The following is a 22,343-nucleotide window of genomic DNA, read 5'->3' on the forward strand; positions in this document are numbered from 1 at the left end:
GAATAGGGCAGATCAGGGAACAGGATTATAGGTGTTCCTTCTCCTTGCTTTTTGACTCTTTTCTTATGCATTTGTGGGTATAATTCTGCTGCATAAACTGACCCTTAACTCTTACTGCAGCTCTATCCCCGGGACCTTGCGTGCATTGCCACCATGCTGACCTTCGAATACATCAGCCAGCTGTGCCAGAACAAGGAGTGGGTCTGCCCTCCCTCAGACACCAAAGCTGCTGAAGGTGAGTCCACCATCTGTGTCCTAGCAAGCTTGATGGAACAAAGAAGCAGCTAGGTCTTGAATATCTTTAGGACCCACAGAAGGTAGAACAGGTATTTTGACAACTTTGTAGACTTTGATGGCTGTGGGCTACTTTTTTGCACTTATGCTAAGTTGGCAGAGAAAGGCTTCATCCTGGGAAGGCTGAAAAAGCACTGAGGCTTTCTGCCTAGGCTGGAGAGGTGACAAGGTGACCTCGCTTGAGCAGGGAGGTTGGTCCAGGTGACCTTTCCAACATCAACCATTCTGTAATTGTGTGAGAGCAGCTGACTTCAGGAGCAGGGGGAAGATGAGCTCATCTCTTCAGTGATAGGGCTGGTGTGCCTGGGCAAGTGGTTTTATAGAAGTCATAAAGGATATTAAGGAGGAGCTCCTCTGTTCTCAGTTTCAAGTCACAGTTCCCAGAGCAGTTTGTGGAATGCTGATGGTCCTGTTCATCTCTGTTGCAGATCCAGACATGGGGCCTGGCTTTCGAGTGCATGAGATCCCATTCCAGTTCAACCTCATGAAACTCTTGCCCAGGTGCCAGCAGGTGGAAATGTTCTTTCTAATGCTGACAAAAGGTAGGTGCCCCTTCACCACCTGCCTCCCCTTGTGTTTCCTCCATGACTATGGACAGCCTGCTCCACGTGCTTGTCTCCTTGGGCAGCAGTATGTGAGCACTGCCATGCTTCTTTTGGTAGCTCAGTGCTGTTCTTCCCAGCTCTCAGCCCCAGGCTGTCCAGCTATATTGCTGCCTTTCCTGGGATGATAATTTGTAAGAGCTGCTTTTGAAATCATTAAACCTAGACAGCAGCTTTGTGATGGTGGTTCTTGTGTGTACCCCCAGCATCTCCACAACAGTTAGAGTAGCAGGGTAGGTGAGTGCAGGGTAACTAATGATGCCAAAATTCCAGGGCCGCCTCAACACTATCCAAGTCAGTCTTGCAGAGGTGCTGGGGAAATTCCTGGCTATGTGGAAGTGTTGTTTTGCAAAGGGCTGTCTCTTGGGGTTGTGGGCAGGTGGTGGCTATGGAGGTGCTGTCTCTGAAGCTGCCATGGTTCTGTTTTGAAGCAGAGAATGAGGTGACCAAGGACTCTTCATTTGTGCCCAATGAAATGCTACTAAACCTCTTCCATGGCTGCCTTCAGCATGACCTCAGTGACAGGGAGATCCCCATGGCTGATGCTGATCATGTGGCTTTCATGGAGCAGGTTCTGCAACGGGATCGTGATGGCCATCAGCCCCCCTTCACGCTCCCTGTCATCAGAGGTAAGGACCAGGAGTGTGGCAGTAGTGACACCAGCAGCAGTGAGGTTTTTCAGGAGCCTTGCTTTCAAGTCTCACCCTCAGCTGGGGTGTCTCAGATTGGTTTCTCTGTGCTCCATTTCAGAAGAAACCCTAAAAGCTTCTGGGACCCTGGAGCAGCAGGATGCTTCTGCATCCTATCATCTTGTTGGCAGCAATGGCACCAGGGATATGACTGGCTCCACAAGTACTCTGCAGGTACTGCTGTGCTGCTGTCCTTCTCCTGAGCCCCCTCAGAAACCAAGGCAGCAGCTGATAAAGAGCAGGAGAGTTAAAAGGGCTGAGAAAGGCTGAAAGGCAGCTGTTCTTGCCCACCTCTGGCAGTAGTTTAGGCTGTATCCTGTGTCTGAAGTCAAACAGGAATCTAGAAGGTGTGTGGGTATTTGCATTCACTCTGGTTCAAGCCTGTTACAGCAGCACTGGTACTGTGCTGCAGGTTGTTCTGAAACCATGGGCACTCACTGCCTAGAGTCAGAATTAGCCCCAGCACAGCTGGCTAAGCATCTCCTGACTGTTGTGCTGTACTTCCTGGAGCCAGGCTGCTCCCAGAATGGTGACTTCTAGAGCCAGGCTGCTCCCAGAATGTGCAGAGGTGACCAGGGGGGTTTCAGTGCTGTGCCAACCAGCAGGCCTGGAATAACTTGCTCTGTGGGCTTGCTACCTGCCTCAAGGTGGGCCTGTGCCATATGCCATGAGTTTATCCAACTTCTGCTCTTCCACCAGAGCCTTGGCAACACAGAGCTGCCTGAGGATGATGTGACACTGAGTGACACCTTGGGGCTCTTTCCCCCTCAGTGGCGATGTTATGCCAAGCTGGTCAACCCGCAGCACGTGTTCCTGACCTTCCTGCCAGCCACCTTCTCAGGTGAGGGGGTCTGTTGTGGGGAGCAAGAGGAGGCAGCAGTCCTGCACACCTCCTCAGAGAAACAGAAAAACCATAGTCAGCTCCTGTAGGGTGGAGAGAAAATTGAATAGCAGAGTTCATGCACAGTCTTTTTGCACCACATGGCCAGGAATAGAATAGTGCCAAGTGTTGAATGTCCTGCTCTTTCCTCAGCATGGGGTGCTGCCCACATAGGGTTTTTAGGTGGGGGATGTGGTGTTAAGTTGTTTGCTAGCTGCAGCCATTTGGACTGTTTTCCCAGTGGGGTTGTTAAGGAATGGATTAAGGAGGTTGCTAATGGGATGGTCTGGGAGAGTCACTGCTTCTGGGCATTGGCAGTGCTCTGGCTTCCACTGAGCCACTGGTGAAGGCTGCTAGGCTCAGATGAAGTTGCTTCTACACACAAAAAGGTAGCAGGAAATCTGCTCTCTTGGGAATGTAGATTGAGAGGTTAAGCTGTTCTCACTGGTCAAAGGATGATTTTATTTCCTTTTCCTCCAGATGTGCAGAAGCTGATGGCTTGTGGGTTGGACAAATCTCCAAAAGATGAGAGTCGATCTGGAGAAGATACCATGGGACCTGTCTGTGCAGAGCGAGTCAGAGCTGAAGAGGGGGATGCTGCAGTGCCATTGCCAACCCTCAGCATAACGCCAGCTCATGGTACTGACAGCACCTTGTTAAAGTATTGGTATCCTTGCTATTCTTGAGCATACTGTTGAGCAGATTAAAGCAGGAGGAGTAGCAGGCTGCGGCAGCCTGTCAGCTCCTGCCTGGCAGTCAGCAGAGTTGAGACAAGAGGCACAGTGATGTTCATGGGGGCTTGAAGGAGTGTAATGTGAGTTGGGTGCCTATCGCCTAAGGTTTATTCCTTGTGGGCAAGAAGGTTGCAGGTGAGATAGAAGCTACTAGGGATGGCAGTAGTGGGCTGCACTGGAAAGTCAGTGGCTCTCATTTCATGATCCAGACTGACACTGTCAGCAGCACACTGTCTTAGGGAGAAGAGCACAGGTCTTAAGGTGTATGGGATTTGATTGCACAGCCCCTAGGGCAGATCAGACATGCTCACAGTGATGATGAAGGGTTGTGCTGCTGCACGAGGTAGTGGTGGTGGTGGTGATGAGCAGTCATGGCTGTAAAGGGGATCAAGGTGGCCAAAGCACTGAGCTGAGTGGTTGGATGCTAGGCAAGAATGAGTGGTGAGAAGCTTGAAAAACCAATATCTAACAATATCAGAGGCCTTCATCTTAGAATTGTCGCTTTTGCAGAGGTGAGCCAGGACGCTGGGGAGCAGGGTGGCCCCTCACGGAGAGATGTGCACATCTCCTTCTGCCGGCAGAACTCGCAGTCTGAGCTGGCCGAGAGCCGCCGCTTCCGCTGCCCCATTTACATCTACAGCTGCTCCCTGGAGCTGCTGCGAGAGCAGCTCGTCAGCCCGCGGGCACAGCGCCCTCCTAGGGACATCTTCCTCAGGTAATGCCCACCATACTTGGTACCTAGACAGGAAACAGACAGGGCTGGCTCTGGCCCTGTCTTCTTGGAATGGCTGGGCCTCTCTGCTTTATAGCAGCCACTTGCCTGTGCATGCCCTAGGCTCTGCTTCACTGGCACCAGAGCCTTTTACAGTCTAAAATGTGCTTCACTGGTGCTAAGGGCTGTGGTTCCTCTTCTCCAGGTCCCAGTCTCTGGAGCGTCCTCCAACTGCTGCCTGGCTAGACCACAAGCACAAGGAGTTGGTGACTTACTGCACCCTGCTGCAGGAGCACTCCCACCAGTGCTATGTGAAAGGTGAGCAGCAGCACAGTGGGACCTGTGGCAGGGTTGGGATTGGACCCTGGATCTTCTTCTAAGAAAGCAATGTCTCACTTTCCTTTCCTTTCCTTCCTAAGAAAGCAATGTCCTCACTTCCTTCTTACTCCAAGCAAAGGGAGGAGCTGTGGGACAGATGTACCACCAGGAGGGATTTAAAGATGCCTCTGTGCATTCCCTATGGGCCTTACAGAGGCTGTTCTCAAACCTGTGGAGTGCTGTGAAGGAGCATCCCTGCTTTGATGCCTTCCTCTCACCTTCAGATGCCGTGGGCACTCTGGTGTCACCCAAGCCAGGCTAACACATAGCATGGGTGCCCTGGCTGCCTCCTGACTCCAGCACCAGCACTGACTCCAGCTCTCTGCTGGGGCTTGGTGAAGATCCATCCATATGTGCCCACTGCCTCACTCCCACAGCCTCACATCCTTGGGCTGCCATGGGATGCTCAAGCACTGTGTTTATCTCTAGGGCTGTTCAAGAGCCTTCAGCAGTCACACAGCATCAGCTCCCAGGACCTGCTTACTGCCATGGACTACTGTGAGGAGCTGCTCCAGGAGATTGACATCACCAACTTCCTGCTGACGGTGTGCAGCCACGTGCGCTCGTTCCGAGAGAGCCACCAGCATTTCCACACACACTCCAAGGCAGCCAGCTTCCAAGTGGGCAGCATGGAGCAGGAGGAGGAGCAGAGCTCTAGGGAACGAGGTGTCTTGGTCTCTGAGTCAAGGTAGGGACCCACCTCAGTCTTGCTTCTCTTCTTAGCATCGTGCCAGGACAAATCTTTTTTCAAGCAACTTCTAGTGCCTGCTAGAAGGAATGCTGTAGGGCAGGGCCACACAGAGGAGCAGATACTTACAGTGAGATACCCACCTGGTATGGTGTCCACCAGGACCCTCTATTTTTTTACAGTCTCTGATGACATCCATCCTTTCTTTCTCTGATAGTCTGGGCTCATTGCTGTCCCATCTGGCCTGAGCTGGAGGGCAGTTTGTTTGCAAGCCTGCAAGACTTGTTTCTGGAGAAATTATGCATCTCCTGCTGCTGCTTGACTCATTTGAGTTTGCTGTTGACTCTGGTGTGAATGACAGCTTTGTTATCCTTTTCTAATGAATAAAGTGTCTCTTTTTAAAATTAAAGCTCTTGGAAAAAATGCACAAGGGAAACACCAAGGCAGAATTGAAATACGCTAAACTTCTGTCCTGTTCCTTAGGGTATTTATGAGGTTTGTATCTCCTCTGAAAGCTTAAGGGAGAAAGAAGTGCTGTCCCTTAGTGTCTGTCAAAGAAACAGACAGTTTCTTTATGTGAATTCACTAGCATTTGTTGGGACTATCCAGTGCTATGTCATCTTGTACTGTAAATCATTGAGGTGAGACTGTGATTTTGAAGAATTTTCAGTGTTTAAAAAGTAAGGTGACTTCAAGTGCTACTTTCCCCAAGAAAAACTGTGGCTTCCTTTTTCTTGTTGTTGTTTATAGGGTCTTATGAATCACCTATCTGAATGCAAGTTGCCTAAACTTTTACTGAAGTATGTATAGCTTGTAACACATTGCACCCAGATCTGCCATCTGTATCACTAATTTGAGTATCAGGGGAGTGCTTTGACCAGTAAACATCCCACTCCTCAGACTGCTTTTCCTGAGTTTTAGGGAATAATTCTGTCATGGAACTGCTGAGTGAGCATGGGCTGAGCTTTGCTGCCCAGACCCTGGGGTGCTGATGTGGTGGTACTTGCTGTGAGGTGCCCTGGACTGGCTGCTGGTAGTTGAGGTTGCTGCAGGCCTGTCCTGTAGTTAGTCTGTGTCTCTGTTTCCCAGGCAGGGGGTGTGTGTGGTGTACAGACCTGGAAATATGATCAGCATGGTGAAACTACCTCAGGCCTGGCTTCAGACAGCAGCTGGGCACATGGGTGGCTGCTGGGCTGTGGGTTTGTGGGTGTTCAGATTGTGTTGACACAGATGAGGTTTGGGGAGTTGGGAGGTGGGATGCTGGCAGGATGGATAACATGTAAAACTTGTCTTGTTTCTCAATCTACCTGTCTGACCTGTCCACAATCCTGTCAGTGCTGAAATGGAAGACTACAGTGAGCAGGACTCCCATAACATTGCCAGCCCCACAGAGGAGCCAAAGAGCAGTGTGGGCACCAGCTGCTGTTCAGAATTTCCCCTCTCACTGCTGGAAATTGGACAGCCCTGCCAGGCACACCCAGACTTGCATAAAATTATCCAGGTGAGGAATGTGCAAGCTTGATCTGGCTTCAACAGGAGTGTGTAGAGTAGGATGTCTGTTTCATACTTGGGATTTCTCTTTTAGGAAAAATTCCTGGAAATTGGAAGTTTACATTTCAAGCCAGTGCCATCAAATCCTCACTATTTCTTCTACTGCCCACCATCAGCCAAGAAAGAGGTAGGCATGAGGCTGTTCTGGAGGCACCTGGTCCTTGTGGAGTAGCTTTTCTTGGTATCAAATATGGATTTGAGGCTGGCAGACCCATGGGTAGACTTAGTCCCTGGAGCTCCCATCAACACCTGATGATGTATTGCTTGGCATGGTTGTAGTATGTGCCCTTTCTCTCTCCATCTCAGGAAGAGGCATCTCGGGATCAGGCAGACAGGAAAGGCAGTGAGGACATGGAGGGGTCAGAGGCAGAAATGGCAGCTGAAGAAGGTAAAATGTGCTTGCTCTGTCTTGGAAAAGAAAATGTCTGTCCATGTGGTGATGCCTTTCAGAGCTGGGTGTGTCTGGTTGGGTCTCAGAGGTGTGGACCTGGTTTGCTGACAGGGAACTTGTATCAACAGGAGCAGTGTCTGGGTGCTGCATTGCCACAGAGAGTGACCCAGAGCTGGAGGTGGAGTACCGTGAGAAGCTGGAGCACGAGTTCCCAGACACAGATTCCCTCTCAGACTCCAACACAGTGAACCAGGATGATGACTCCTTCAGCGTGCTGGGAGGGGACTCTCTCAATGAGCAGGAGTTCCTGGAGCAGGAGATGCCCCCGCTCTTTGTGCACCTGACCTGCTCAGTGAAGCTGCGCAGCCAGCACAGCTCCATGCCCGTGCAGTCCCTGCCAACCTGTCTAGGTAAGAACAAGTCTTGCTGGGGGGTTAAATGGCAATAGGGCTTCTGTCAGGTCCCTGCTGGGTGAGCAGCCCCTGGAACAAACATGCTGTGTCTTAAACAGCAATCTCCCTGGACCAGCCTTCACTGTAAACCCTCAGGGTTTGCCATCATCAGACAAGGGCTTTTCCACCAGGTCTCCCACTTGCTGTGGGATTGGTCATGGAAGGTTGAAAGGATCATGGAAGATGATGGTGGCCTTCTTGAGCCTGTCCAGGTGTGTGTGACAGCCACCTCTTGCAGTCTCTGTACTTGCCACCAGGCTGGGTATGTGTGCAAGCAGAGATGTTTGTTGCTTGAGTCCCTTGGTTTGTGATCTCTCCTCAGGGGAAGTTCTGGGCTGCCTGGAAAGCTGCCAGGGCTTGAACACCATTGACTTGGGGGACCTCTGTGTGACCCTGGACATCTTTGTGTTGACACTGCCCCTGGAGATAGAAGTTGTGAACACAGACATCCTTCACAACAGGTAGGTGGAAAGAGGCCCAGCCACCCACCCTCTGCCTGCCCTAGCCAGACAGTCATTCTTGGCTCATCTCCATGTACTGAGGCTTACAATTCTTCTGCTCACAGAGCCCGTCACAGCCTTAAGAAAACTAAAATATTTCCTAGATAGGCTCACCTTCCCTAGAGATCCCTTTTGTGCTCTCTGTGTCTGTTTATCCTCTCTGGCTGCAAGGCTCAGGCTGCTCTCTCTCCTGTGACAGATGCACCTCTGAGAGCAGCGTGTCCTTCACGCGCTCTCCAGGGCAGCCGTCCTCCTTCCGCTCGGATGAGGACATCATGCACAACCTGGAGCGGCTCCCATCCACTGGGGATGAGAGGTATGGCCCTGCACAGCCCTCACTGCTTCCTTTTACTGCCTGGGAGCTGCCCTGTGGGAGCTGCATGAGTGAGAAGGACTGGTTGATTGTTTTTCTCCTCTTTCCTAGGCACCCTGCCCTTTCCAACCTCCCTGGAGTGCACAGGCAGGCTATTGAAGCCACCATGAATGAGGTAAGCCAGATTTGCCTCCCTGCTTCCAGCTAGAGCACTCAGCTGCTGTTCCACACTTCCTAGCCTGCTCCAAGCTGCAACCTGTCAGCTGAACTGACTGTTAGGCTTCCTGGTGTCACATAGGCTGTTATCCTTGTGGTTCCCAAAAGTGTGGGATTACCCTGAGAAAATGCTTGCTGCAGTTGGGGTGGGCCAGGCAGAGCTGTCTTCTAAAGGCCTTTTCTTAGGTGCATTCAGGAGATGAGGGATGTGGCTGATGAGAGAGGCTACCTTCATCCTGTTGGGTCTTGGGTGAGAGTTGAGGGAGGCTTGCAAACTCAGGTCACCTGGATGTTGTTCTGTGTCCTTGCTGTGCTCAGATTCGCTGGCTCCTGGACGATGAGATTGTGTCAGCGCTGCGTCACTCGCAGGTCATCAGCACCTCCATCCTGCACAGGGTGGCCACCCACATCTATAACTCCAAGGGCAGGCCCAGCTGCCACAGCGAGGTGGTGCTGCTCCAGTTTGTCTTTGGGCCTGAGCACTCTCTGGAGAAGTTCAAGGAGGTAAAGAGAAAGCCCTGAGGCAGCAACATGCTTTGCTTGCTAGCAGGATGCTTATTCTTCTCTGTGTTGCAGGAGTTCAGGAGAATGGCTCTGCCAGGCTACATGCTGAATGCAGAAGGCAACGACTACCACTACATCTCCATCAGCCGCCTGCACTCCAGGAGGACTGCTCCAGAGCCTTCAGGGACACCCTGCTTGCAGCAGCCAGCTGCAGGGGGCACCAGGACGGGTGGTGGCCAGGAGGGGACCAGTGAAACAGAAGCAGAAGGCTCTGAGCTGTCACACCACACAAGCTGTGTCCTCCCAGAAGAAGGCCAAGGTCTCTGGGAGTGGCCAGAGAGTGAGACACGCATTGTGCCAGACACAGGAAACCCTGCAGGTGGAGGCAGCCACACACAGAATGAGGTGAGAAGCACTGAACAGTCTGTTGGTGAGAAGCTGTGGGACGCTGATAACAAAATGTAGAAGAATGATGGGATTTTTAATCCCTGCCTGTTTTTCTGGTAATTTTTGTGACTTTGGCTTTATGTAGGCTCCAGGAGATATGCTGAGACTTGATCAAAGCAGAGCATCAGGCCAGGACTCCATGGAAGAGGCAGTTCCAGAGACGACCCTACAGTCATTGCCATCATCATCCTCTGAAAAGGGAAACAGTGAGAAATCACCACTGGTGACACCATCTGCAGCAAGCCTGTCTGAGTCTGTAACACAGGGCAGGGAAGGTAGGAGCTGCAGTGTGGGCAGGATGTACCTCAACATCAGAAACTTTAGAAGGAAGAGGCCAGTTCTGGCTGTGACATACATAATATAACTGCTACTCCTGGTTCTGTCCCTAAATACCTCGATTAGTACCAGGACTTTGGTCTCTTCCTTGCCAGGGTGCTGGCAATTCAGTGCTTAACAGTACCCAGGATGCTGTGCTGCTGCACTGATATCCCTGATGACATGACTGATATTCCTGGTGGCTTCAGAGTGGCTGTGAGAGCCCCATTCCCCAGCACTGCCTCCCCATGGCCAGCACAGCCTGCGTGTCCTGTGGCATGATGTTTCTCCAGCAGATGGGGCATGTGATGGGGCTTAGCAAGTACTTTCATGGCCAAACCCCTCTTCTCTTTGCAGGCTCCAGCAGGCAGCGTCCCAGCCGTGTGCAGAGCCTCGTGTCGAGCCAGGGCAGCATGGACTCCGACCATCTGGGTGAGCCTGCCAGGGCAGGGGGGCACTGACAGTGACACACAGGAGGTGTCTGTGTGCCTGGGCTGGGGTGAGCCCTGAGGGCAGGGTTTGTGAGTGGCTGCCCTGCCCAGGGAGGAGGTGTTTTGCCAGGCCTAGGGCTGAAGTGAGGCTGCATTGCAGGTTATGATGGGGGAAGCAGTGACTCGGAGTATGAGGAGGCGTTAATGAGTGACCAGGAACCCAGGTGTCCCCTTATGCCAGATTTCTGGCTCATCATAAAAATCCATCAGGACCGAGTGGAGGTCTACTACCATACACGGTAAGGAGGCTCCCCTGTCTGACCACTGCCTCTCTGCACTGTGACCTTGTTGCCACTCACTCATCTCTGGATACAATCTCCTCCTTGCCCAGTGTGGGTGGGAAGTTGCAGGACTTGACTGGTGCTCTATAAGGGGAAAATTGCCATCTTTTCACACTGTGTTCCTGCTCCCAGCACCCAGTGATGGGTGCTGTCCAGGTGCCCTACTGACCCCATCCTCCCTTTATTCATAAAGCAGCCTGAGTGTGGAGAAGGCAGAATCAGCAGAGACAGAAGAGGAGCAGCCAGGGGAGTGCCAGAGTCTCAACCAGGTGGTGGTGAAGAAGATCAGTGAAATCTGCAGGGTTGTCAATCAGGTAATAGATCTTAAGAGGGCACTAACAGACCTGCCAGTGATTAGATGGTTTAGATCAGAAGGGACCTCTGGAGGTTGTCTAGTCTGGGCTTAGCTCAGAGGGCCTGGGGAGCCAGTTCAGCTGGTGGAGTCCCAGCTTGGGGGGGTCACAGGAAAAGGGACTCAGTTTGTCCCTAAACACTTCTTGCTGTCTTCCGTGGCTGTGCAAGCAACAGAACCAATCTTTCCTCATCCTTTGCAGCGCTTGCTGCTGCAGGACCTGCATGACAGCCACATATGCAACTCATTACTGGTGGCAGAAAGTGAGGAGGACATCTGGAAGAGTGAAACACCCTATACTTCATACAGGCAGCGTGTGATGCCCACGGATGGTATGGATATTCCCTTAGCCATGCCTCAGCTGTAGTGCTACAGAGATGCCTAAGAAGATGTTAGCTTCCATGCTGTGGCCCCAGCTGTGTCCTGTGTTCTTTACAGATTACTCTGTAGAGGAGAGCTACCAGCCCCGGGACTACCTGGCTGCCACCATGCAGTTCATGCCAGGGCACTTTGCCTGTGGGGTGGTGTGGAGCACACTCATCCACGTGCACTCACGCCTCAAGATGGGCCCCAACATGGGTGTCTCACGAGGTGCGTACAGCCCAGGCTCCTCTCTCCCCTGTGGCGTGTCAGGAGTCCAGCTGCTGGCTGGATTGGCACTCCAGAGCAGGGTGTGTGGGATAGCTAATGTCCCACATTGCCCACAGCTATCCAGGCTCTTCGCTCCGTGCTCAACGCCTTCTCTGTGGTGAACAGGAAGAATATGTTTGTCTACCAGGAACGTGCCACTAAATCTGTTTTCTACCTCCGGTAAGAAGCCAGCCTGACTTGTTGGCCTTGCTATGTGTGTTACACAGACTGAGAGCTCCTTGGGACAGAAAGTGTCTGCCCAGCCTCAGGGACCAAAGCAGCAAATATCTGATTTCTGAGGAGTCGGTCACATCAAGCAAGACCCATCCTGCTCTCCTTGTGCTTAGCCTTTACATAGGAGGAAAAATGATGGCTTTTTTGAGGGGGCCAGAGAGCAATTTCTCCACAAACTCCATATTCTAAGGACTAGTCCCCACAAAGTGTACAGGGGAGAGCAAGGAAGATGTGGATCTTCTGTGGATGTACGATGTTGTCATCTTTGGGAATGAAGGCTGACATGTCTTTCTGTATTCAGGCTGACTGAAACCACCCACAGTGGGAAGGTGTGGGAAGCAGAGAGCAGCCTGAGTGCATCATCTCGTTCGCTGGCACTGACACGCAGCCAGGAGCCCATTTACACTGAGGATCTCATGGTGAGTCTGCTGCTCTCTGTCACTGGATGTGGGTGCTCATGGTCACAGGAGTGGAGGCAGCTCAGTAGTTCCAGCAACCTGGATTTTATGTGGGGTAAAACTTACACTAGAGATGTGTGGAGTGGGCAGCAGTGGATGGCATCTGCCTGACCCTGCTGGCAGCCTGGGACAATGATGGATCTAGAATTCATATGAAACTACTTCCACATGGCTGCTTTTGTTTCTCCAGGGTTCTCGTTCCTCTCTGGACACTGCCTCTTGCCGTAGTGTGGACTCTGCCCGCCCTGTGGGACAGATAGACAGACACATCCAGCTGATGGTCCATGGTGTTGCCCCAGCAGGTATGAGCATCTGACAGCAGAACTGTGCTGATGTAAAGCAGAGGAACAAAGCTCTGCACGCTGCCCTCTTTGCTCGAAGAGAGGAATCTCACTCCTGGGCAAATAGCTCTTCCTTAGCCCAGAGCTGCTCTCTCTTCTGTGTGGGTGTAAATATAAGGAAAGGATCCATAGTCTACAGTGAAGCCTCCTGCAGATCCTGTGCAGGAGTGCATTTGTCTTTGCCTACTGCACCACCAGTCTTCTGTGATTATAACTCCATAGAAAAAGACGTCTGAAGTAACTGATGGTGGGGAAAGTCATGTTCCCTGTGGGAAGTGTGTGAGGATGGTACATCATAAACAGGGAGGGAGAGGTGGCTGTAGTCATTGTTACTGGATGGGGTGAAAAAGCTGCTGTTACCTGTGCTCCCCTGTCAGGGCCTGAGATCACAGATGAGCTGGTGAAGGTGCTGCGCAGACGCCTGGATGAGGCCACCCTGGACATCATCACTGTCATGCTGGTGCGGAACTGCAAGCTGACCCCAGCAGATGTGGAGGTACCTCACTGCCTAATCTGCTCTCTTCATCCCAGAGCACTGTCCTAGATTTTCACCTGTCTCAGCTGCTCCTGCCCCAGGGGCAGATTGCTACATCCTGTTCCCTGCTCCAGTGCTTGGTCAGGCTAGCATTCACTGAGGGATATACTGTGTGGGTGCCAGGGTAGCTGGGAGATTCCCTCTGCTGGGTTTGTAGCGCGGCAGGACTGTGCCCTCCTTCCCACACCTTGGAATGAATGTCTGCCTGCATCTTGGGGCTGTCCTGGGCAGGGCCAGGAATTGGACTTTGATGATCCTTGTGGTCCCATCTAATCAGGATATTCTATGATCTGTCTCAGGGCACTGCCTAGAGTTCTGCCCATCACACTTCTCCCTTTGCAGAGCCAACTGACATCATTTTTATCAGTATTAGAGCCCCAGGGCAGGCTGCTAGTCCCAGCTGGGTTTTAAAGGCTCCTGTGTGCAGTTTATCCAGCCCCCCGGGATGCCGCCCACCGAGGTCCTGCAGTTCTCGCTGCCGCCCTCGGCCGCGCCCTGGCTGCACGCCGTGGCCCATTACCTGCGCCAGAACCTGCTCATCTTCCTGCACACCCCCAAGTACACTGACAGCAACGTGGAGCACCACTTCAAGGTGAGCAGGGCTGGGGCTGGGACAGCAGTCTGCCCACTTTCAGCTGCTGCTGGGGGTGTTTGTTGGGGCAGCTCAGACACCATGTTGCCAGCTCTGCCATGGAGGGTTGGGGAGAAACTGACACTAACTCCTGAGGCCTGGGGGAGTTTTTACAGGACGGCACATCCTGATGAACCCAGACAGGCCATGCTGGCATGACAGGACAAAAAGCAGCAACTACAAAACTCATGCCCACAGTCATCTCCCAGGAGCATGGGAGATGACCCCCTTTCAAAGCTGAACCTGGCTCCTTGCATGGCTCCCTCAGATCTAAGGACTGAAACATCAGGATTAATAAAAATTTGGGAGCTGCTACCCACTCCTTAGCAGGGCCATAGTAAAGACAGAGGGTAGTAAAGACAGATACATAGTGCCACATAACTCTGTATGAACTGTAAGGGGTTCCTTCACCCCAGTAGTGGTGAACCCTGTGTTGGCAAGTGTTTTGAGTAGATCTGGATTTGATTCTATGGGTTTGAGAATGAGCTCTACAAGCCTCTTTCCATTTAAGGCAAGTTCTCTAATCTTTGTCAGTATTCTTCCTTGTTCTTCTTAGCGTTTGGGAATCTGCTTGTGCACAAGCCTCTTTCCGTTTAAGGCAAGTTCTCTAATCTTTGTCAGTATTCTTCCTTGTTCTCCTTAGCACTACTTCAACCACAACGGCAGCATCCCTGACCAGGATCTCTATTTGTACAACAAGCCAGGTGGCCAAGGCACTGGTGGAAAAGGTATTGTACTCAGTTCTTCTGAAACAGGGTATGGGGGTGTGTGCTGGGAGGTGTTTCCATGCTGGAGAGCTATGAGTGATTGAGGAGGGTCAGTGCTGGGGGAGTGTGTTCCTCCATGGCTGCAAGGTGGGTAAGGTAAGGTGCCTGAGGCGCTGCACACCTCTGCACGTGTGGCAGAGCAAAGTAAGGCCTCTCACAAAGCAACTTGCTAAGCTTGACCTGTTGCTGCAGGAAGCAGCTCTAGACACAGCCAGACCTCAGTGTGGGGCACAGAGGCTCCATGGGGCTGGAGGTGGGAGCAGTTGTGGCAGAAGCCTTGCTGCAGAGGGAAATCTGGGTGTGTGTGGGCAATGTCCTTGTTTTTTCTCTAGACTGCTGGAGAGGGGATTGGTAGGGCCCACCCTGCAGCAGGTTGTCACATCATGTTTTGTCCAGGCCGTGTGGTCTGTCACCTGGCCATTGTGTAACTTGTGCCCCTCGTGCACTGTTTGAATGTTCTTCTGTTGTGTAGGTACCATGTCGGACCTTGTGCAGCACCTCTTTCCACTCTCTCACTTCCAAGGTAGCACCCCTGGCTCCAAGTGTTACTCCATCTCCTTTTCCCATGCAGCTCTCTGGTCCCAGCTGTTTTTGTTCTCCTTGTGTTGTGGCTTCAGCTCTGACTCCTCTGTGTGTTTGTGTGTGTATGTCTATTTAGCTGAGCCCTGTTTCTTGCTGGCTGGATAAAGGAGCAAACAGAACCTGTTGCCTTGAGGTGGCAGCTCAGTGATTCCCAGCTTGCAAGCAGTGAACTCCAAAGTCCTGCATCTTTTTTCCCACAGGTCCAAACAGGCATCTCTTCCCTGAGGAAAATGGGAGTCCTGATGTTTCAAATGTCATTGATGCTCCAGGGTGTAGCATCCTCACTCTCCCAGTGGCTGTGTCCTGGTGTGGGGTGTTCCCTTGCTTAGCAAAGGGCTGGAGTGGCCAGGCACTATTAGATGTGTGCTTTGTAATCCAGTGAGCCTGGGTCAGAGGTGGCTCAGAGTCCCCCACAGATGGGAGATAACAATTCAGCACCCCACCTCCAGTGCAGCAGGCAGTAAGACCCTTGGCAGCTCCTGCTGATGTACCTCACTGAAGCAGAGCAGAGATACAAAAATGGATGTAATAGGGAAATGTGCCAGAGGCTGAAGAGGCTGAGTGTGGGAATTTATCCAGGAGAAGAAAAGGGGAATGGTCTATAATTACTACATGATCATTCAGCCATTTTGGTGGGCCTAGGGCCAACTGCCAAGGCAGAGTGTTGAGGAGTTTGTGCCCTTTACTGCTTAAAGAAAGCAAGTCTGGTTGGTAGAGCTCAAATTCACTGTCATGTGGGGCAGATTTCCTGCTCTGTATTGACACCCATATCCTGCAGAGCTGCCCTGCTGCAGCAAGAGGCTCTGTGGGGGTTGCTCATAGGTGTAGTTTCCTTTCCTCAGTGTGGATGCACATGAGCTGCCCTCTGATTTGAACCTCTCTCCTTTGTGAGCATCTCTCTGATCCCAGTGCGTTCTCCCTTGTGTCTGCTATGCCTTGGAGGAAAGGTTGCTGCAGAGCTTATGCTTCACAGGGAATGATGGGCACTGGGTGGTTTGTGCTGCTGAGCCAACAGGCAGGGACTGAACTTTTACCTGCAGTGACTCCAGGCTAGTCCTGGGTGTGGGCCTGCCTTATCCCCAGTCCTGCCTGGAGTGCATGGAGAAGGCACTTGATCCTGTTCAGGTGTACAGTGAGGAGGGGGCTGTGAGTGTAATCTGCAACAAGGTGTCCTATCTGCAGGGACTATACATCCCTCACAGCCTGGAGGGGGATGATGAAGAGTATCTGGGCCCTGAACTCTGTCCCTTAAGAGGACAGGAATGGTGAGCCCCATCCTGGATCAATCTGCATAAAGGCTCTCCTGGTGCAAATGGAGATACTTTCCTCTTGCATGTGATGCTGGACAACCCAGGAAGCTCCTGCAGGGCAAGGTGAAATCTGCTGTGACTCAACAGGAGAGAGATTCTTGGAATGACAGGGACACCCTGTGCCAAACATGCTTCTTACCCTGGCTCCCCACAGGCACAGCTAGCCTCTGCTCCCCTGGCTGCCTCCCCTCCTGTGGGCCCTGCCTGTGACACTCAACTCAAGTGGTGACATGATGGTCTCAGCTGGCAAGGTGCAGGCAGGCATGTGGGGCTGTACTTGGTGGGTGTTGATGGAGGCTGTCTCGGGTTCTGCCCCGCAGGAATCGCGTGCATTGCGCTGACATTCGTGGATGAGCATGGCAGCCCCACCTTGCTGCCCCACGGGGAGAGGCCTGACCCTCTGAAGCTGCCTTGCTCCTCTCCCATTGCGGGCCTGCTGCAGGAGAGCGACTTTGAGAGCCTCACAGCCGTCAGCAGGCACCAGCCTGGGGCTGAGCCGCTGCCTTCAGGTGAGGAGCTGGCCAGCAGCCGCCATTGCCCACAGCCTGCACGTCCCCTGGGGCACCTCAGGGGCTGGGAAGGCAGGACTGAAGAGCCAGCAGAGCTCCCCTGTCCCCACAGAGCCTTGCGTGCGGGTGCGCCTGGATATCTGGGAGAAGGGCAACATCAGCCTGCTGCAGCTGTCGGAGAAGCTGCGCGGGGCCCTGCGCCACGCGCTCTGTGACGCCGTCATGGAGTTCCTCGTGCTGCCGGCCCCGCTCTGCGTGGAAGCCGCCTGCCCCCTCAGTGCTGCTGACCTGGAGGACCTGAGCTCTGCGGGTGAGAGCCTGGCCAGGATGGCCACCTTGGGCCTTCACCCAGCCCTGCTCCTCCTGCCTGGCCTGCAGGAGCTTGGCTGTGCTGGGGAATCTGGTTGGGTGGGCAAGGAGGGAGAAAGCTGCTCTCCCCTGTGGTGTCTTGGGGAAGAAGCATCATAGACATTGGTGTTGGAGAGATATTTAAGGGTCTGTCTGTTCCCTGAGACTGAATCCACTTTACTGGATGTCACTGATGGCTCTTTCCCTTCTCTCCAGCCAGGCTCTGGCCAGACACAATGGGGTACCCAGCAGCTTTGCAGGGGGAGGCTCTGCAGAGTTTGATTTGCTTTGTCTCCCCAGGAGGCCTAAGGAGGACCATGTCAGAGACCAAGGGCTTGGCCCTGGCCAGTGGGGGGCCTGGCAGAAGCTGTCCTCCACCCCTGCACTTCACCTCTGCACCTTCACCAGGCTCTGGAGAGCCAGTGACACCCACAAACAAGCTGGGACGCCGCAGCTTCTGGGACATGCTGGTAATGTGGCTGAAGGAACAGGACCTATAACGTCCTCATAGTGTCAGAGGAATGGACAGTAGGCATCTGGCTGGGAGTGGGAAGCCAGGCTTGCAGCAGGGACTTTGAGATCAGGGCACTGACTGGGCTGTGTATGTATATAATGATTACTTTAACTTATCCCTTCCTCTCCTAGAGCAAGACAGAGTCCTCAGAGCTGGGCAGCCCCAAGACTACTGACGACATTGTGCTGGAGAGGCCAGAGGAGGCTCGCACCAGGCGGCGGCACAAGACAGAGAATGTGAAGCAGCACCTGAGCCAGGATCGGGCCACAGCCACAGCTGAACTGGAACAGGCACAGAGGCAAGCACAGCCTGCAGGCTGGACAGCCAGGATGCTGTTCCCCCAGTCTGTTGTACATTGCTCTGCATCCTGATGGCCTCTGGACCACACTCCTTTTCCTTGTAGTTTCTCCATTACACTGCAGTTTAGGAAAGCTGCTTTCCACACACAAAGCCTTATCCCTTACTGCTGGAGTGTTGCTGGGAGCACAGCTGTTTCTCCCTGCCAGAGATCCCTTCTCTGCACTGTGGGGCCCTGTGCAACACCTGACACTCATGGCTACTGACCAAGAGTGACCCAGCTCAAGGATTGTGTCAACCCAAAAAGGAGGCTGCCAGGGCTCTGCTCTGGAGCTGTGAGGGGACTGTTGCACTTTTCTACCTTCACTACAGATGGCTGATGTAGTGTAACTGTGCTTCCGTTCCCTCTCCTCAGGCGCCGGGCCTGCCAGTTGGAAGAAGGAGATGTAGGTACCATGCACCCACTCTTCAATCAAACCTGCCAGCAGTGGATGGCATTCATGAACCACCTGGGTATGTGTTTCAGCTCCTCCAGATGGGCTGGGAGTGGGCCTTTCTACCCAGAGCTCTCAGGACAAGTCCTCTTCTGGCAGCATCCATCTTCATTCCTTGCTGATCCTAGTTACACACCCTGTCTCTCCCCAAACCTCCCCAGAGTCACATTGGTCTCAGGGCCAGCATCAGCATTAGAAAGCTGTTGCAGGAGGCCTGGCATGTGCCTGTGCATCAGAACAAGAATTCTAAGGCCTGGGTTATGTCTGCTGTACTCTTAGTCCAGGGCTTGCTGAACTTGCCTGCAGCTGCTTTGGAGAGACCTGGACTCCAGCAACCGGCTGTGGTAGTGCTTGAGCTCCCAGGTGTAGCAGGGATGGAGTATCTGAGCCTCTGCAACATGCTCTGGGACTGTGAAGTTTCATGGGAGACCCTCTTGCAGGCAGGGAGGGAGAGGATTGCAGGGATTTGGGGTTGTATGGCTGCCATGTTGCTACTATCTGGTTGCCTTTCACTTTGGTGTTTGTTCATCCTCTCACACTTCTGCTGGCAAAGTAGAGCTCTCCTCTTCCTCTGATGTGGAGTAAGTCAGGGAACAAGTAATAAGTGGGGGAATAAAGTGCTGTGCTCGGAGCATACAGGGTGTTTGGTCCAGGTCCCACTTTGGGCCAGAACCTGAAACCAGGGGTTAGTTCAGGCTTCATCTTCTCGTCCATGTAAGGTTCTTGTTCTCCAGCTCTGCCTGCCTCAGGCCCTTTGCCCTCTCCACTGCTCATGTGGACAGGATGTGGCTCTGGGGCAGCTTGGCACTTGTCCTACAGTACATCTTCCTGCAGGGTGCCCGTCAGTGCAGCAGTGCTCCTTGGAGATGGTTTCTCGTTTCCTCCTGTCCTCCATCCTAGTGGAAGTGGTGAACCTGGTCACTGCCCTGGCAAGTGACACCTCTGTCAAAGTGTTTGAGCAGATCTGGTGAGTTATGCAATTCATAGGTGGCTGTTTAGCACCAGCAGGTGTTGATCAGCTGTACTTCTACTGCCACAGCTCTACTTGGCAGCCACCTCTGGGGCTTTTCTTTGCAGCTACCATCGGGGCACTGCCTTCCTGCCCTACAAGTCTGGTCAGAATACCAGCGCTTGCCCTGGAGTCATCAGACACTTCATCCTGCTGGGACGCAACTTCCAGCAGTGGCGTTGCAGCACAGAACAGGGTGAGTGCCTGGCTGTGGTCCCTGGGACTGTGCTGGGGTCTTTTGGGGGGAGGACATCAATGAACAGGGGTCCCCTCCTTACTGGGACAGACTGCTTGTGCCCAGAGGTGGGCACTGGGTTGTCTGGTTTTGCCCTCTGAGACCGTACTCTTGAATGTGCTTGTGACAGTTTATTTCAAGATGAGCTGAGCAGTACTATAGCAAAACATCCTGTGATGACATCTTAATAGCATGGTGGGACATAAAAGTATGGGATGAACCAGTACCAAGGGTCATAATTGTGGCTTCTTCCAGTTCACAAAGGGCTCCAGCGCTTTGAGGCCATGGAATTCAGCTCAGCAGAGAGAGGCTCTGATCCCAGCCTTGTTGGTCGAGACCTGGTGCCCCGACAAAGGTTCCTCTTCATGGAGATCATTGACAAAAAGGTAATAATGGCTGTGGCTGGTAACAGGGGACTGTAACTGAGCTCTTGCCATTCTCCCTGTTCCAGCCTGTCATCTGAAACTGGCTGCAGCTGCAGCAAGTACCACCAGAGCACCTGGGGCAGTCTGAGCCACCATGCAGGCTCTCTCTGAGCATGTCCTTAAGTCTTCCTCCCCTTCCTCTCTCTCCAGCTGACCCTCTACACGTACAACTGGTCCCCAGACCTGGGGGCCAACTTGAACTGCTCCCTGACACGCCTGCTGCAGTGGCAGAATGCCCGGTCCCACATCGTGCACTGCCTGATCAGCCAAAAGCTGGGACTCTTCCACCACCACTGCTTCATGGACACGCCCTGGCATGAGGACAGCAAGCAGGTAGGGCACCACTCCAGGCAGGGCAGTCCTTTCTTCTTCAGGAAGGGCCTGGGCAGTCTGGGGGTCTGAGGAAGCTTGCAAGCACCTTTTGTGTCTTGATTGGCAGGGCATCCCCAGACATTCACATGTCCAACTTGACCATTTCCAGCCAAACTGTTGCCCTGCTTTTGGAGACAGGTGATAAGAGAAGCCAGGTCCTTCTGCTGGCAGCACTTATTGGTGACTGAATTACTTAGAGTGGAGGCTGAGGAATGGGCTCCCCACTTCACATTAGAGTCATGGTGGGCCCAGATGTGCTCTTTTTGGAGCTGGTAGTGAAAAGGCTAACACAGATCTCAGCAGATGGCCAGAATTGGATTTACTCTGGGGGTTCTTGCTCCAGGGCTGGCAGCAAGGAGGCTTTCATGGCTGTGTCTGTTTGCTTAGGAGCCAAATCCTTTCCTGAACTCCACTTTGGAGGTGGATGCGCTGATCCGGAGCCCGTGTCCCCCACCCAGCAAGGAGCAAGGCCGGCTGGGCAGCTCTGCCCGCAGCCTCCCGCCCCTGCACTTCCACCCCGACGTGGTGCCCTTCGACGAAGCCCTGCGGGATGTCACCACCATCAGGCGCTTATCCCATGGGCCTGACCTGGGACCTTTTGACCCTGTGGCTCGGCATGGGGCCCAGTTCCTGGAAATCAAGAGCATGGAGAGGAAGGGTAAAGCTGATAGGGGGGGTGATAGCATGGGAGCCTGCCTAATAATCTCACTTCTGGAAAAGGAGATCAGAGCAGAACAAGAGTTTTGTCAGGGGACAGTTCTCTGTGGGAATGGGTTATGGCCTGTTCAGGATGGGAGTGAAGGAGAGTAGCAATACTTGTGGCTTGATGCTCTTGTGACTGCTCTCTTTCCTTCAGAACTGGAGAAACAGATGAAGATTGAAAACCTCTTTGTCACCTGGCAGCAGAGATCAGCTCAGTCCAACATGCCTATCAGTGTGAGTGCAGCCTGGACAGGTGGTGGGCTGGGCCTTCTTACAGCACACTGGGGGCACCAGCAAAGGGGAGCACTGCAGCTCTGAGCAGGGTGTGTGGTGAGGGTGGTGCTAGGCAGTGGAGCTGTGGTCTCTGCTTGAACTTTTGGGCATGGGGCCTCACTGTCCAGCACTGGAAAGGCTGTAAAGTAGAGGATTGGCCCTGGTTATCTCCATGTGAGCAGCACTGCAGTGTCATGGAGAGCTTGTTCCCAGCCTCGGTGAGGGGTGTGTGCTGTAACTGTGCCCCTCTCATGTCGTGCAGCTGGCAGACCTGGAGACTCTGAAGCAATCCTCACGCCTGGTTCACTACTGTGCCACCCCCTTGCTCTTTGACCCGGCCTTCAGGCAGCAAATCCAGACTGACCAGCTGGGCAAGGTCGAGGGGAAGGTGAGTGTCAGCAAGCTCCAGTGGGGTCAGGCTTTGTGCACAGGGACAAAGGAGCTGTCTTTTCCCAAGACAGGGCTGCTCTGCCCTCACTCCTAAAATACAGGATGGATTTGAATGCTGTAAGTTGGAAACTGAGAAAATCCTTGGGTCCTCAAAGCTTTTCTCCTGCAGCTACATTATCCCTGGAGAAGATTGATTTCCTTTTCTACTCGGGGAATTCAGGGCTGAGTCTGGAGAAGCCATCAAGGACACTGTCTGGTGCTGGTCTGTTAAGGAAGCAAAACTTCCCTTATGCATTCAGCAGCCAGACCTGGTGAGCCTTTTCTGGACCCAGCAAATAGCCAAAACAACTGAAGGCAAACGAGCTGAATCCTGAGCAGGTTGCAACCTGACAGACTAACCAGTGCAGATCCTGTAGTGGCTGTTCACACTCTGTATGTGTGTCAGAAGGAAAGAACAGGCTGTTGTAATTTATCAGAATGTCAAAAGGATTTTGACA

The 22,343-nt window shown here is 52.9% G+C and overlaps 1 protein-coding gene across 4 annotated transcripts in view; it reads left to right on the plus strand.

Annotated features, from left to right (window-relative positions):
• The window catches only part of SZT2 (SZT2 subunit of KICSTOR complex), a 52,514-nt gene that overhangs the window by 21,050 nt on the left and 9,121 nt on the right, over positions 1-22,343 (plus strand). For 2 of the 4 annotated variants that reach the window (XM_054285565.1, XM_054285566.1), the window contains exons 20-61: positions 121-235; positions 723-836; positions 1,328-1,525; positions 1,647-1,759; positions 2,285-2,426; positions 2,946-3,104; positions 3,710-3,914; positions 4,117-4,229; positions 4,719-4,977; positions 6,313-6,478; positions 6,563-6,655; positions 6,835-6,916; positions 7,048-7,329; positions 7,694-7,832; positions 8,071-8,187; positions 8,296-8,359; positions 8,719-8,904; positions 8,977-9,309; positions 9,437-9,626; positions 10,024-10,098; positions 10,258-10,396; positions 10,632-10,752; positions 10,993-11,122; positions 11,229-11,381; positions 11,498-11,600; positions 11,956-12,073; positions 12,303-12,414; positions 12,831-12,949; positions 13,416-13,580; positions 14,263-14,347; positions 16,599-16,787; positions 16,900-17,097; positions 17,436-17,605; positions 17,781-17,947; positions 18,362-18,459; positions 19,275-19,407; positions 19,518-19,645; positions 19,940-20,070; positions 20,260-20,442; positions 20,869-21,139; positions 21,338-21,417; positions 21,719-21,844. In XM_054285565.1, coding sequence (XP_054141540.1) covers positions 121-235; positions 723-836; positions 1,328-1,525; positions 1,647-1,759; positions 2,285-2,426; positions 2,946-3,104; positions 3,710-3,914; positions 4,117-4,229; positions 4,719-4,977; positions 6,313-6,478; positions 6,563-6,655; positions 6,835-6,916; positions 7,048-7,329; positions 7,694-7,832; positions 8,071-8,187; positions 8,296-8,359; positions 8,719-8,904; positions 8,977-9,309; positions 9,437-9,626; positions 10,024-10,098; positions 10,258-10,396; positions 10,632-10,752; positions 10,993-11,122; positions 11,229-11,381; positions 11,498-11,600; positions 11,956-12,073; positions 12,303-12,414; positions 12,831-12,949; positions 13,416-13,580; positions 14,263-14,347; positions 16,599-16,787; positions 16,900-17,097; positions 17,436-17,605; positions 17,781-17,947; positions 18,362-18,459; positions 19,275-19,407; positions 19,518-19,645; positions 19,940-20,070; positions 20,260-20,442; positions 20,869-21,139; positions 21,338-21,417; positions 21,719-21,844 — 6,264 coding nt within the window. The remainder of the gene's footprint in view (positions 1-120; positions 236-722; positions 837-1,327; positions 1,526-1,646; positions 1,760-2,284; positions 2,427-2,945; positions 3,105-3,709; positions 3,915-4,116; positions 4,230-4,718; positions 4,978-6,312; positions 6,479-6,562; positions 6,656-6,834; positions 6,917-7,047; positions 7,330-7,693; positions 7,833-8,070; positions 8,188-8,295; positions 8,360-8,718; positions 8,905-8,976; positions 9,310-9,436; positions 9,627-10,023; positions 10,099-10,257; positions 10,397-10,631; positions 10,753-10,992; positions 11,123-11,228; positions 11,382-11,497; positions 11,601-11,955; positions 12,074-12,302; positions 12,415-12,830; positions 12,950-13,415; positions 13,581-14,262; positions 14,348-16,598; positions 16,788-16,899; positions 17,098-17,435; positions 17,606-17,780; positions 17,948-18,361; positions 18,460-19,274; positions 19,408-19,517; positions 19,646-19,939; positions 20,071-20,259; positions 20,443-20,868; positions 21,140-21,337; positions 21,418-21,718; positions 21,845-22,343) is intronic. The other 2 variants (XM_054285567.1, XM_054285568.1) reach the window with 1 other exon arrangement.

The sequence above is a fragment of the Melozone crissalis genome, unplaced genomic scaffold (genome assembly GCF_028551555.1).
Source record: "Melozone crissalis strain CALT ecotype California unplaced genomic scaffold, PUWL_Pcris_2 ptg000045l_1, whole genome shotgun sequence".
In the NCBI taxonomy this organism is placed as follows: Eukaryota; Metazoa; Chordata; class Aves; order Passeriformes; family Passerellidae; genus Melozone; species Melozone crissalis.